Below are 14528 nucleotides of genomic sequence, written 5' to 3'. Positions count from 1 at the left end.
CTGGTTCCAGGTGGACCCAGGTGGACCCTGACACGCCACAGTTAGCTGAGGTCAGCTGTGGGTTGGCATCCAGGAGGGTTCTTCAGCCAGGACTGCCCACAAGCCAGGTGTGGCTGTGTGAGGGGGGTGGGCTGGGGCAGGGGCTCTCAGAAGCTGGCTCCCAGGGGTCGAGCCTGGGACCAGAAAACGCTACTTGTCCTCTGTTCACCAGGCACCGGAGGGTGGGGTTTGCAGCAGAGTGGCAGGAGCATCTGGGACTCAGCTTCCTCCCGCTCTCACCCATAAGTAAAGGGGACTCTGACTCCCACATGTTCCCAGTCCTAGGGTGAGGTGTGTGTGGGTCTCTTCTGCAGGTGACCCCAAGGCTGCTCAGGCCAGGCCTGCAAATGGCCACCAATTCCCAGGAGAGGACTTCTTCTGGCATCATGCCTAGGAGCTGTCTATTAAAGCCTGTAACTGACCAGGTGGTCCCAGCCCCACCTTCCCCTGCCCCTGCACCAGATGGCTCCAATGGACTTTTCTCATCAAGGCCCCAGGATGTGAGGCAAGGGGGGTTCCTGCTGATGGATGGGGGGGGGCTCGGGGAATCCAAAAGGGTTCAAGCTCTGTAATTGCATGGCCTGAGCTTAAGGCCCCTCCCCCAGCTCAGAGCCGGCGGTGGGCTCTTGCCTGGCTATGGAGTGGGGTCTCCATTCAGGGCAAGCCACTGGGGGGAGTGCAGTGGTCTGCCCCACTTCCCTGCCCTCTTGGGCCTCAGAGGCCAGCAGCTGGGATGCAGAGCCGCCCAGGTGGTTGTGTGAGGCGGGGCGGCTGAGGCCCGCAGGCAACAGCTGGGCCCCAGACGGCAGGCAGCAGCTGCAGCACAGAACAGCCTTGTGCTCTTGGAGCCCTGGGCTCAGGGCCCTCGGGGATCCCCAGGAAGGAGCTGGCTGTGTGATACGGAGCCGTCCCAAGTCCAGGCAAGGGCACTGGGTCTGGAGCTCCTGGACATCCTGAGGACCTAAAGGCCCAGTCCCAGGTGGGATCCCCTGCACCACTGACTGTCCCCACCATACCTTCCTCCCCAGGGCCTGCCTGCCAGTCTGGGCCCCAAGCCTGCCTCAACTCGGGCCCTAGCTCTTGCTTCCTGAAATGTGCCATATCTGATGCCCCCTTCCCAGGAATTGGGCACATGTCCATGTGTGGACCACAAGTCTCATTGCCCCCCTCTGTGATCCCTTCCTTATATCTTCCTCCCCAAGGGACCAGCCCCTGAACCCCCATCCTATACCTGGGGATGCTGCTCCAAAATAGGCAGAGGCCCCCCTCTGGGCTCTCATTTTCCCAGGCCTCCTTGCACCTGGGCATGCATGAGATCTAAGCTTGACCAGAAGCACCTGCAGCCCACCTGAATGGGAGCCAGGAAGCCAAGAGGCAGGAATGATACAGAACCCACCCTGGACATGGCAATGGGGGGGGCTGGTAAGCAGAAGGGTGGGTCCCATGTCCAGCATACGTGGTGTCCATGGCCCATGGGACCACTGCAACAAGGCAATTTGGGACATTGTTCCTGCTTCTCCTCCTCAAGCTTGAGTGTTGGCCCTCCAGACATTCCATGAGCCCCCTGTGCCCAGGACCTCAGTCTACCTTGGTGTCTGAAGGATGGCCAGCATCCACCAGGGAGAAATAACTATCAAACAAGTCCTGCCTCATTTCATGCTCTCATGACCCTGGAAAGCAGGTACTATTCTCGTCTCCACCTTACACATAACAAGCCTGAGGTTCAGAGAGCCAGCTGCAGGCCCAGCAGCAGCAGAGCCAGGCCCTGAATGCAGAGATAGGCTCTCAGTCCCGCAGCTACATCTCTTAGTGTGTGGGCCCCACAGACATCTGTCTAATGAGTGAATGGGGGCATGTACATGCCATGTCCCAGCAGGATCTCCAGGGTAGGACCAGCCCACCACGTTCATTCACCTGCCCCGCATCCCTGCCAGTCACCTGATGCCTCAGGCCCAGCCTGCTGACCATCATTGGTTAGACTCATTGGTGTTTGGGGTTTTTTAGGTAAAATTTATAATATAAAACCACTTCAAGGTGTACAATTCCATGGCATTTAGTACATTCACCATGTTATGCAACCATCAACATGATCAATTTTAGAACATTTTCGTCACCCCAAAAAGAAACACTGTACCCACTAGCAGTCACTCCCTGTTCCTCCCTGTCCCCTGGCAACCAAAAGTCTGCTTTTCTATCTCTATAGATTTGCCTATTCTGCATATTTCATGTAAATGGAATCATAAGATATGTGGCCTTTTGTTTCTGGCTTATTTCACTTACCTTAATGTTTTTAAGGTTCGTCTGTGTCATAGCATGTGTCAGTACTTTGTTCCTTTTTATGGCTGAATAATAGTCCATTGTATGAATGGACCACATTTTATTTATCCATTTTATTCATTATGGACGTTTGGGTTGTTTCCCCCTTTTGGCTATAGTGAGTACTGCTGCTGTGAACATTGATGGTCAAGTTTTTGTTTGAACACCTGCTTTCATCTCTTTTGGGATTATACCTAGGAGTGGAATTGCTGAGTCATGTGATAATTATACATGTAATTTATTGAGCAGCCACCAAACTGTTTCCATAGTGGCTGTACCATTTTATGCTCCCGCCAGCAATGCACGGGCTCCAGTTTCTCCACATCCTCACCAATGCATGCTGTTTTCCATTTGTTTTTGTTTTTGTTTTTGGCCACACCACATGGCTTGCAGGATCTTAGTTCCCTGACCAGGGATTGAACCCAGGCCCTGGGCAGTGAAAGCTCTGAGTCCTAACCACTGGAACACCAGGGAATTCCCTGTTTTCCATGGTTTTGATCACAGCCATCCTAGTGGATGTGAGGTGTTATCTGAACTGCTGCTGTTCCACCAGGTTCCCCTTCCTCCCATGTGTCAGGGCCACAGTGGCTTCTGGGCTGAGTGCAGGCAGCCTGGAAGCAGAGGCCCGGAGCTGAGCTGAGTGGCTCCCAGAACCTGCTGTCCTAGAAACCCCCTCCCATATTTTGGGAGCTGAAAACTCTGAGTTGGGTGAGTCTGAGGTGCAGAAGGTAAAGCTGGCCCTTGAGGGGAGGGAGCCCAAGTACAGAGCTAGTCTGTCTGAGTCGAGAAAAGGATGAAGTATGAACAGCCAAGGAAGGCTCTCTCAGGGGCTGTCACCACCAAGAGTCTGAGTTGGGGGTCTAAAGCTTAAAGGAGAGGGTGTGGGGAAGGCAGAGACACAGAAGGACAGGGAAGTTCTGGGGAAGACTCTTCACTTCTGCTAGTAGTGTTGAATAAATCAAACAGATTCATTTCGGTCAAAGTGCAGGCTAAATCTCATTACAGCAATACTGGCGAGTCCAACATGCATGCTCCCGCCTCGCACCGGCATTTCATTGGCAATTGTAACTGCCATTCCCACAGCACCGAGCACTTTCATGCATGGGCTCCCGTAATCCCACAACAGCCCTCTGATGGAGGTACGGTCATTGCCCCGCTTTAAAGAAGAGGAAACAGAGGCACACAGAGAGGTCACGGGCCTTGCCCAGGAGCTCCTGCCAGGAAATGGCTCAGAGCCAGGTCCGTGTGAAGTACAACCCTACGCAGTCTTGCCATCCGGCTGGAAGCAGCATTTCCCTGCCTGGGACTTGGAATAACAGGCTCCTAGACGTAGAGTGTTCCTGGGGCATGTTCTCCCCCATGCCTAGGAACACCTTCGCGTGGGGGACCTGTGTTTGAAATGCCTGCCTCTGGCCAGTCCCACGCAGGGCCTATATATTGACCTGAAGACAGGAGGGTGGCAAGTGTGGATTTCCAGATGCACAGCTCACTCTCAGCTCTTCTGCTGGCATGTCTGAGTCTCAGTTCCCCTCATCAGGAAAATGGATGCCCAGCTGCACCACAGAAGCTTGCGGGGAGGACCTCTTTTTGTCACAGCTGCTCTCTCCTTCACTGAGTGACCCCAGCCAAGGCCGACCTCTGGGGCACCTCAGCCTGATGTTAGGCTTCGAGGTTTAATTTACCGCTTAAACCTCACACAGCAGCTCTCAAGGACCCTGTCTGGTCTCCCACTTTGTCTTCTGAGAGCCTGGCCAGAGCAGCCTGCTGTGTCTGTGCACGGGGTGGGTGTTGTAACTTTTTAACCCTCAGCCCATTACTCAGCCCAGGGACTGGTGAGGACAGCTCAGGAGGCAAAGGCAGGGGCAGGATCCCCGGTGCTGCCAGAGCCTCTGGCAACCTCTATTCTCCTGCCCCAGAGGGGCTGCAGGTGCCTGCCAGCGGACACAGCTTCCCCACTGCCCCGAATTAGGAGGGAGCTCAGGAAGCTCTACCCCAGCTCTAGACCCAAAAGGCAAGGTCTGTTTCCTGTCTTTACAATGGTGTAATGACATCCACGGAGCTGTGGCTGGGAGGGGAATGAGAGGTCTACCAAAGCTGTCTATGGCACTTTGTGGGTGTGTGTGGAGGGCAAATAAATGCCCTTTTTTTTCTTTTGTCTGCCCACCTAGCCGGGAGGAAGCCTCCTAAGTAAACAGCTGCCCCCTCATCCCATTTTGATTTCTGAGGAGGAATCTCCTTCTGTCCCCAGTGAGGTGCACTGGGAAGGTGAGGTGATGGGGCAGATGCACTACGGTGCTTGGAGGTCACTGAACAGAAACCAAGGCGGCAGCTCTTCCATCCGCGACCACCCCAGGGGCGGCTGGGACTGCGGGAGAGGTTCTTGGGGGTCCTTGGCATGGGATGCAAAGCGAGGGCGCACGCGGGGAGGATCCAGGACTCCGCCCCGAGGCCCACCGACCTCGATAAGTGGCAGCGCCCCCTCTGCCCCCACTGCCCTCCGAGGGCCGCCCAGAATCTGTCCACCCAGGCGCGGGACAGGGTGACTCCCCCGTGGCGCCGTGCCGCGGCGCCCAGTCCCTCCCGCAGGTCGCCGAGGGCGCCGGGGCCTCGCACCACACCTGTCCGCTCCTCCGGGAGGCCCCGGCGCCTCTGCTGCCGGCCCCTCGGCGCGGAGCCCTGTGTCCGCCGTCGCTTTGATCCCGGGGGCCCCGCTGGATAAAAGTCCCGGGAGGCTCCGCGCCAGCGCCAGAGGGGAGGCAGCCGAGCCGGGCGTACCAGCAGGCTGGCGCTGGGCGAGCGACGCCGAGGAGCCGGGGCCGCGGGGCCGCCCTCGCCGCCCGCGGTGAGCGCAGGGCTCCGGGCTGGTTCGGGGTGGGGGTTGCGGAGCGGGGTTCTGGTCGCCCGTGGGTTGCTGTGGGCCTGGGCGGCGGGGGCGAGGGGACCCCGGCGGCTCAGGTGAGCGCTCCCCCTGTGCCCCCAGCCCGTCGGGCCGACCCGCCCCGTGGCGGACGGAGCTCCCCCCGCGCGGAAAAGCCCCGCTCCTTCCCCACCGCCCCCCCCCCGCCGCCCCTTCCAGTCGCCCGGGGGCGGGGGCGGCGGCGCCGGGCTGGCCGCGATGAATGAGCCGCCGGGGCCGCCGGGCCGCGCTGCCCCCCACGGAGCCGGGCCGGGAGCGCCTCCGGCGGCCGCGGCGGGATAGTCCAGGCCCCTCCGTCAGGCTTGCGGTTTGGGAAGAAAAGGCGATGCCTCCGCCAAGAAAAGAGCGAGCGCGGCCCCCTCCCCCTCCGCCGAGCCCGGGCGGCGGCGGTGGCGGCACTTCTAACGCGCGGGCACCCGGGCCGCCGCGGCCCCCGCAAACTACGCCCAGGCTCGGCCCCCGCCGCTCATTGGCGCGGGCCGGAGCCAGCGCACCCAGACCCTGCGCTGCCCTCGGCCGGACGCGCGCGGAGCCCCAGCTGCCCAGGCCGACGGCGCCCGGCCCGAGAGCCTCGACGCCGAGCCGCCCTCGCCTCCTCTGCCGGGCCCAACGCAGGGAGCGGGGCGAACGAGCAGGCGCGGCTGGCGCCCCGCGGCCCGGGCGCCTCCGGCCCGGCGCCCTCGCCACCGCGCCGCCTCAAGGCCGCCCGCTCTCCGCAGGTGGCCGCGGGCCCGAGCAGCGCGGCCATGGGCCGAGGGGTGCGCGTGCTGCTGCTGCTGGGCCTGCTGCACTGGGCCGGGGGCGGCGAGGGCAGGAAGACCTGGCGGCGCCGCGGCCAGCAGCCACCCCCGCCGCCGCCCCCGCCGCGGGCCGAGGCGGCGACGGCGGCTGGGCAGCCGGTGGAGAGCTTCCCGCTGGACTTCACGGCCGTGGAAGGCAACATGGACAGCTTCATGGCACAGGTCAAGAGCCTGGCACAGTCCCTGTACCCCTGCTCGGCACAGCAGCTCAACGAGGACCTGCGCCTGCACCTCCTGCTCAACACGTCGGTGACTTGCAACGACGGCAGCTCGGCCGGGTAAGGCCCGCACCCGCCCGCCGCGACCGGCGCGCCCCCGCCGCTGGCCTCGGGGCCGCGGGCCGCCTCGTCGCCGGCGGGTTCGCACACCCGCCTCCCTGTCCCCGCTCAGACGCACGGAGTCTCTGCACTGGACCCTCCCTGCTGGCCGCAGCGGTGCTCGCCCACAGGGGAAAGGGCTCCCGTCGGGTCTCGGAGGCGCTGGCCCCGGGAAGGGCCCTGCTCAGAGGCTTGCCGCGCGGGGATGGGGCAGCGCTGGCAGCGCTGGTCACGGGCCAGCCCGGGCACTGACCCCTCGGCCACCGGTGCCCAGCCCCTGTGCTCGCGTCCTTCGTTCCCTGGGCGGGGAGATGGCAGTCCGCGAGTGGCCCTGGCTCCAGCAGGAGGAGGTGACACAGGGGGGCGGGGAGAGTCCTGCCGTACCCCCACCCCCACACCAGCTCTACTCGCCCCGTCTGCTCCCTGCTGCTGCTGGGACTGCCAGGGAGCCCAGCCAGCCAGAGGGACAGGCAGGGGGCGCAGGTGGGACAGAAGGAACTGGGGTGCAGCATTCACCCCTCTCCAAACGGAAGCAGATAAAAAAGAATGCGAGGCTGAGGGTTGGGGAGGGGTTGGGGGCGCCCATGCCCTCAGCGACTCCACAGCCCGAGGAACTGGACGTTAGGTCGGGCCTCGGAAGGAAGGCTGCGACCCTGCCTCGGTGGCGCCCTCGCCCCTCCACGCGCGCCTGTCCTACCCCAGTGCCCCTGCCCCACGCACACTCCTCCAGCGAGAGTGCTTTTGACTCTCCAAGCGCCACTGCGCGTCCCAGGAGGATCCCGAGCCCCAGCGAGGACCCCCACCCCCACCCCCGCCCGGCCGCCAGCGCCGAGGTTACAGCGGGTCTGTCGCGGGGCGGGCAGTGGGGATTTTCCACGGACCACACAACCCCTCGCCGCCCTTCCCCGCCCCGCGAGCGCCACCTCCCGGGACTGGCTGGCCGGGCCGGGCGCGCTCTGCGGGGGCCTGGCCGCTGGCGCCCCCGTGCGGTCCGCGCGCGCCCGGCGACAGGTGGAATGACCCCTTCCTTCCTGGAGCTGGGCCCTGCAGCCCCAGCTGACCGCCCGCTCCGCCCACTTCCCTTGCAGCTACTACCTGAAGGAATCCAAGGGCAGCCGGCGATGGCTACTGTTTCTGGAAGGTGCGTCCTAGGTGCGGAGGTGGCGGGGTGGGGGTGGGGATCCACTCGGCACTGGACCCTGAGGTGGTGGCTGTGCCCGCAGGAGGCTGGTACTGCTTCAACCGGGAGAACTGCGACTCCCGATATGACACCATGCGGCGCCTCATGAGCTCCAAGGACTGGCCGCTCACTCGAACAGGTCAGCGTGCCAGGGACTGACCAGGAGCCCCCACGAGGCGGGGGGGGCGGGTGGTGGCAGGAGAAGGGGCTCATAATTGGAAGTCCTGGAAGAAGCTCCTCCTCTTTCACTCCCTAGAGGCCCAGAGAGGCCCCACCCCATCCATCCCCCCCCCCCCAAAGTTAGGGATCATTCATTCTCACCTTTCATTCTTCTTCCACAGGTAACTTCCCAGGGCTCACCCTGGCTGTGCAGTACACAGCTGGTCCCTAGGTCAAAATATCTGGTGGAAGGGGGGAGGTTGAGGGCCATGTCCAGATGTCACAGCCTGGCTGGTCATCCTGGCCATGGGGACTCCGTGGAGTAACTAAACCCATCCATTCATTCCCCACTTCCTCAGCCACCTTGGTTCAGGTGGGTGTCACCACCCACCTCCTTGCTGTGGCCAAGTAGGATGCCCCACAGCCCCACACCTTCCTATAGTCCTCACCCCTGCATGCCCCCTCCCACCAGAAAGACCCACTGCCTCTGTCCTCCCCTGCCACAGGCACGGGGATCCTGTCCTCCCAGCCAGAGGAGAACCCCCACTGGTGGAACGCCAACATGGTGTAAGAGGGAGCCGAAGGTCTTTCCTTGGGGGTCCTGTCCTTGGGGGTCCTTCCTGGAGGATCCTTCCTAAGAGGTTCTTAGGGGGGAGTCCATCCTTGGGGATCCCATCCTTGAGGGGGTCTGGTCCTGGGAGAGGTCTTCCTAGGGGGTTCCTGTCCTCAGGAGTCCTTCCTGAGGAGGGTGGTCCTTCCTGGGGTCCTCGGGCAACAGAGAAGCATGGCGGGCTCACACCATCCCTGTGTCACAGCTTCATCCCCTACTGCTCCAGCGATGTCTGGAGTGGGGCTTCATCCAAGTCTGAAAAGAGTGAGTCCCCTGCCTTCCCCCAGCTCCCCCCCACCCCTGACAGAGGCAGGGCAGGGAGGACAGAGCTCCTGGAGAAATACAGACTTTCAGCCTTGTAACTCCCTCTAACCCTTTGATAGTGTGTCCCAGGGTGCCTGCCCTCAGCACCCATTGCCTGGCTTGTCCATGGCTGGCCTGACCCTGAGGCGTCCTCACTCCTGGTTGTTCCCTGCGGGAGAGCCCCCAGCACAGCCTTGTGCACCTAACTCGCCTCTCTCTAGTCTACCCAGACCCTGTTCCCATCCCCTCTAAGACCCTCCAGACCCCCAGCTATACCCCTCCTTCTGCCAACCTGGGGGTGGGAGGCCTTGCTCTGTGTCCAGGCCCCCACTTGAATCCACCCTCCTTCTCTGTGCAGACGAGTACGCCTTCATGGGCGCCCTCATCATTCAGGAGGTTGTGCGAGAGCTCCTGGGCAAAGGGTTGAGCGGGGCCAAGGTGCTGCTGCTGGCAGGGAGCAGGTGGGCTGGGCAGGGGCTGGGGTGGGAGTGTGGATGGAAGGGAGAAGATGGGGCTGAGCCAGGGCAAATGCATGACCGGGAGGCTCAGCATCACGGGGCATCTCAGAGTTCGGCTCCCAGGTGCCATGTAGCTGGAAGCTGTCCAGAGGATGCTTCTGGGTCCATGGTTGTTGGGTGTGAGGGAAGCCTTGGACTGCAGTGACCTAGGCAGTTGGTTAGGGGTTAGCTGTGAACCCATGTACCACCAGGGCTGGGGTCCCTGTAGGCAGGATCACACCTGCTGGTCACTGTATCCCAGCAGGCATGTAGGGGACCCAGGGGACATCCAAGGAATGGATGGAGAGGCCTGGGGCACCTAGTTCATCTTAATTTTCAGATAAGGAAACTGAATCAGAGAGTGAGAGAGAGGAAGGGAAGGAGGGGTGGGAGGAAGTGGGATGACCTGACACTTAGCGCTGGGTCAGTGCCGGGAGCTCTGCCAGCCCTTCTCTGCCTCCAAGACCTCGAAGGGCCCAGGGGACTTACACATGAACACAGAACGTGTTGGCAGCTCAGAATGCTCTCAGATCCCTGCCCACTCGGGGATGGGCTTGGGGATGGGCGGGCCCTGGTGGGTGAGTGTCCTCATCTGCCTGGCCTGACATCCCACCTTCCCTGCAGCGCGGGGGGCACAGGAGTGCTGCTGAACGTGGACCGCGTGGCCGAGCAGCTGGAGGAGCTGGGCTATCCAGCCATCCAGGTGCGGGGCCTGGCTGACTCTGGCTGGTTCCTGGACAACAAGCAGTACCGCCGCACAGACTGCATTGACACCATCACCTGCGCGCCCACGGAGGCCATCCGCCGGGGCATCAGGTGCTCTGGGAGGGAGGGTCCATCCTGTGCAGAGGGCCTGGGGTGTGGTGGCATCTGTGGGTGGAGAAGCTCATGGGAGGCCAGGGGCAGCCTAACCTGCAGCATGTGGCCTAGGTACTGGAATGGGGTGGTCCCGGAGCGCTGTAGGCGCCAGTTCAAGGAGGGCGAGGAGTGGAACTGCTTCTTTGGCTACAAAGTCTACCCAACCCTGCGCTGTGAGTGGGCATATGGGGCGGCGGGGGGTGTTTAGACTATCTGCGCCTGCTGGAAACCCAGCCTGGAGTCCAGCCCTCAGAGGCTAGGCCCAGAGACCACTGTCCCACCTAGGATGGGTGACAAAGTCATCTGGGCTTGGCTGGGACTTTCCTGGTCTTAGCACTGGCAGTCCACTTGGTTCGAGGCAAACCAGGATGGTTAGTCATGTTTCCACATCCACGGTGAGGAATGCGCTTTGGAGCTGGATCCCAGTGCTGCGCCTGTGTGGGGCCTTGGCTGTCCCCCCAGCCCCACACTTGAAGGGACATCATCACCATGTTTTGGTCAAAGTAGAGTCCCTGGGAGCCAGGCCAAGGTGCGGGGAGGGAACAAGGCATCTCTTCAAGGAAGGGTGCTGGGGATGCTGGCGGCCAGCACCCTGCACAGAGAGCCCGGTTGGCCTGTGAGCCTGCTGTGGAGCTGACTGCAGCCTCGGGCCCCTGAGCCTGGGGTGGGGGGCAGAGCACCGAGGCGAGGCCCATCTGAGCCGTCCCCCCAGGCCCGGTGTTCGTGGTACAGTGGCTGTTTGACGAGGCCCAGCTGACTGTGGACAATGTGCACCTCACGGGGCAGCCGGTGCAGGAGGGCCAGTGGCTGTACATCCAAAACCTGGGCCGTGAGCTGCGGAACACACTCAAGGACGTGCCGTGAGTGTGTTGGGGACCCCACTCAGCCCCCACCCCAAATATACAGTAAACCACTTGACTTAAAAAGAGAGAGAGGCCTCAAAGATGGAAAACAGGAAGCAGCCAAGGGGTCCTTGAGTACGTGACAAACTGTGGTCCACGTAGACAAGGGGATCTTACCCAGCGCTAGAAAGAAGTGAGCGATCAAGCGGCAAAAAGACAGGAGGAACCTTAAAGGCGTGTTACCAAGTGAAAGAAGCCAATCTAAAAAGGCTACATGCTGTGTGATTCCAACTCTATGTCATCCTGGAAAAGGCAAAACTACGGACACAGTAAAAAGATCAGTGGCTGCCAGGGGTTGGGGGAGAGAGGTATGAATAGGTGGAGAACAGGAATTTTAGGCCTGAGGAGCTACTCTGTATGGTACCACAATGGTGGATACGTGGCATTATACATTTGTCCAAACTCATAGAACGTACAACACCAAGAGTGAACCCTGATGTAAGAGTGAACCCTGATGTGAACCCTGATGTACAGACTCTGGGTGGTAATGTTGTAAGAGTGAACCCTGATGTACAGACTCTAGGTGGTAATGATGTGTCAGTGTAGGTTCATTGATTGTAACAAATGTACCAGCTGGTGGGGGTTGTTGATGACGGGGGAGGCTGTGCGTGTATAAGAGCAGGGGATAAATGGGAGCTCTCTATGCCTTCCATTCAATTCTGATGTGAACCTAAAACTTCGATTAAAAGCTAACTTATTAAGAAAAACAAAATATTCACCTGTCCGGGAGAGCCCCCACTCCGAGCAGGATTTGGAGGCCGGAAGGGACAGGGGTTAGTAGGGAGCATGTGTGCTGGGGGGGACAAGGCCTTGGGGAGCCGCTGGCTGGCACAGAGGCAGGAGGGAAGTAGGACGCAGGCAGGGGACAGCCTCCCAGTAGAGGGGGCTGGAGCTGCTGTGACCTGTGGGCTTTGGGGGTGGGGAAGGGCTGAGGCGGGGACATGGTTGCTCACAGGTTGTCTTCTCCCCAACAGGGCCAGCTTTGCCCCTGCCTGCCTCTCCCACGAGATCATCATCCGAAGGTCAGTGTCGCCAAGCCCCAGGACAGCTCGCGTCTATGGCTCTCACTCCAAGCATCTGCAGTGCCCCCATCCCCAGCAGGCCTGCCCACCGGCCTCCCCGGCTCTGGCTTCTTTTGGGGGCTTTCAAAATCACTTAGACAACCCACTGTGTGGCAAGAATTCACTGGTAGCAATGCCGTCCTCTGCTTTGGCCACACCTGAGTGACCCCCACCTGGGTTTCTGTCTGCAGCCACTGGACAGACGTCCAGGTAAAGGGGACCTCGCTGCCCCGGGCACTGCACTGCTGGGACAGAAGCCTCCACGACAGCCACAAGGCCAGCAAAGCTCCCCTGAAGGGCTGCCCCATCCACCTGGTGGACAGCTGCCCCTGGCCCCACTGCAACCCATCTTGCCCCACCATCCGGGACCAGTTCACGGGGCAGGAGATGAACGTGGCCCAGTTCCTGATGCACATGGGCTTCGACGTGCAGACAGTGGCACAGCAGCAGGGCCTGGAGCCCAGTAAACTGCTGGGGATGCTGAGCAGCGGGAGCTAGGGCCCCGCCCACCTGCCCTCCAGGCCCTCCTGTCCTCCTAGGGCCGCAGGGCCCCGGCCATCCCCATCCTGGGTCTGGATGCCCTCCCCTGGCAGCCTTCACTGCCTCTTTCCCACTGCCTCTGGGAGGCCCAGCCTGAGATGGACCCACCGTCAGCCCAGCTGTGGCCCTGGGCCCCCTCCCATCCCTCCCTCCTGACTCCCGCCTCCAGCCCACAGTGGGGAGTCAGAAGCACTGGATTCCTCAGCCCCCAGCCCAGAAGGCCCCGCCCCAGCCCAGCCCCCAGCCTCGCCTGGCCTTTTGTATTATTTTATAAAGTGACTTTTTTTATTACTTTAATTTTTTAAGAAAGAAAAATAAGCAAGAAATATATAGTGAATGATATTGTTTTGTAACATATTTTTTTTAAATAATGAAGAAAAAAGATAACAAAAGAGCCTCACCCTGTAGATGTGTTTATTTGAGGGGGCACTTTGCCCACTTCACACCCCTCCCCCAACCCCGACTCCACCCCCACCCCCCCCACCCCACCCCCCTGGTCCAGGGCAGCAGAGAGACTGGGGGCGACCACGGGGCCTCTTGCCCTTCAATCCCTGCTCCTTCTGTTCATCGTTTCAGCAAACAGTAGTGATGGGCTTGTTTCAGGCGAGCCCCCAGCAAGGTTTTATGCTCCCTTTCCTCTTTATTTTGTTCTTGGGGTGACCTTCACGCCGCAACCCCGCCATTTCTAAGTGCATGACTCAGCGTTTGTACATCCACAATGTTTGTCTCTACCAGCAACCTCCACTTTCAAAACTTTATCACAAAACACTCCCTACCCAGCTAACACTTTCTTAGAAGTTTGTATTGTGTTTATTTTCACTACGTCACACATGCACATGGTCCAGAATTTGAAAGAAGCAAAGCTTTGGAGGGTGAAAACTCTCCCTCTGGCCAGCCCCTGGCTCTGCATCTGTGGCTAGTCCCAGAGGACCTGGCCTCCCATAAACACGTACACACGTACACACACACACACACACACACACACACACACACACACACACACACACACTACTTTTCCTTCCACATGTGACTGCATGCCATACACTTGCTGCCTGGTTTCTACTTCCCGTTGCATCTTGGGGCCGCGGAGAGCTCCATGCTGGCGGGACATGACCAGTGAGCAATGAGCTCTGTGCTTCATACCCTTTTCAGGTACGAAGGGTGCAGCATGGCTAGCCTGTGTCAGCATCACTGCACGCGGCCGTTGTCTCTGTGGGATGCACCCAGAAGTGGCATGTGGGTCAAGGACAGTAAGCAAGCACCTGTGGTTTCAGTGACACACTGATAAGCCCCCCCAGGTGGCCAGGTCATGACCCTCCAACAGACGTGGCTTCCTCAGCACTCCCTGCATTAAGTGTCCCACGCACATAGCACCCTGATTCCTCCAGGCGCCGGGCAAGTAGGTCTTATTATAAAACCCCAATTTACAGATAAAGAAACTGAGGCCCAAAGAGGCTATGTGAAGGGTTGAAGGGACAGAGGGAGGATTCATGCCTGGGGTCTGCTCCCAGCCTCCGACCACCCAGCCTCTCTCAGGGAGTCTGCAGCCCCAGTCCTAGAGTGGGGAGAATCACAGAGACCCCATCGTCTCACCCGCGCCAAGACTGGGGGTGTCCCCTGAGGTCTTATCAGCTCTGGGCCCACCTGCGGCCCACTCATCACCAATGTCAGCTTCCCCAGGGGGAGCTAAGTGGCCCAATCACGGTTTCCTCTGTGGACCACTCTTGTGGGAAGCCACGGAGTCCCAGTGGCCAAGGGAAACAGTGAGGTCAGGGAGGGGGGTGGCAAAAGGCTAGAGATGAAAGAAAGGGTACCCAGGGGCAGCTGCTGGTTTGGGGGAGCAGCCCCATCCTTGGCCTCCCTGGAGGGCCATGGACAGTTCTCCCCATACGACAGTGGGCTCCCAGCGGGAGAGGGGGCTGGGAGGACCTGGAAGGGGCCTGGCCTTCACCTACCTGGGGAGACTTGTTCAGAGGGAGGGGCCCACGCTTCGGTCAGAGCTGGCTAGGGGGGACCCCGGAGGTGCTGG

General features: G+C 60.5%; 1 protein-coding gene across 2 annotated transcripts; it reads left to right on the top strand.

Moving 5' to 3' along the window:
• Window positions 1-6018: 6018 nt before the first annotated feature.
• On the top strand, window positions 6019-12773 carry NOTUM (notum, palmitoleoyl-protein carboxylesterase; the record flags this gene model as incomplete). Of its 2 annotated transcripts, XM_082678113.1 has the most annotated exons (11): window positions 6019-6350; window positions 7478-7530; window positions 7613-7708; window positions 8235-8295; window positions 8544-8602; window positions 9000-9102; window positions 9763-9954; window positions 10069-10169; window positions 10709-10856; window positions 11873-11920; window positions 12151-12773. In XM_082678113.1, 11 exons carry the CDS (start codon window positions 6019-6021, stop codon window positions 12455-12457), a joined length of 1500 nt encoding a protein of 499 aa, XP_082534239.1. In that variant the 3' UTR covers window positions 12458-12773. The 2 variants fall into 2 exon arrangements, with proteins under 2 accessions (XP_082534239.1, XP_082534240.1); XM_082678114.1 differs by lacking the exons at window positions 8544-8602; window positions 9000-9102.
• Window positions 12774-14528: the final 1755 nt, after the last annotated feature.

Source organism: Grampus griseus (assembly GCF_964374135.1).
Source record: "Grampus griseus genome assembly, chromosome: 20".
NCBI classification, from domain to species: domain Eukaryota; kingdom Metazoa; phylum Chordata; class Mammalia; order Artiodactyla; family Delphinidae; genus Grampus; species Grampus griseus.
The sequence above is the reverse complement of the archived record's forward strand: the minus strand, read 5'-3'. Positions and strand labels throughout refer to the sequence as shown.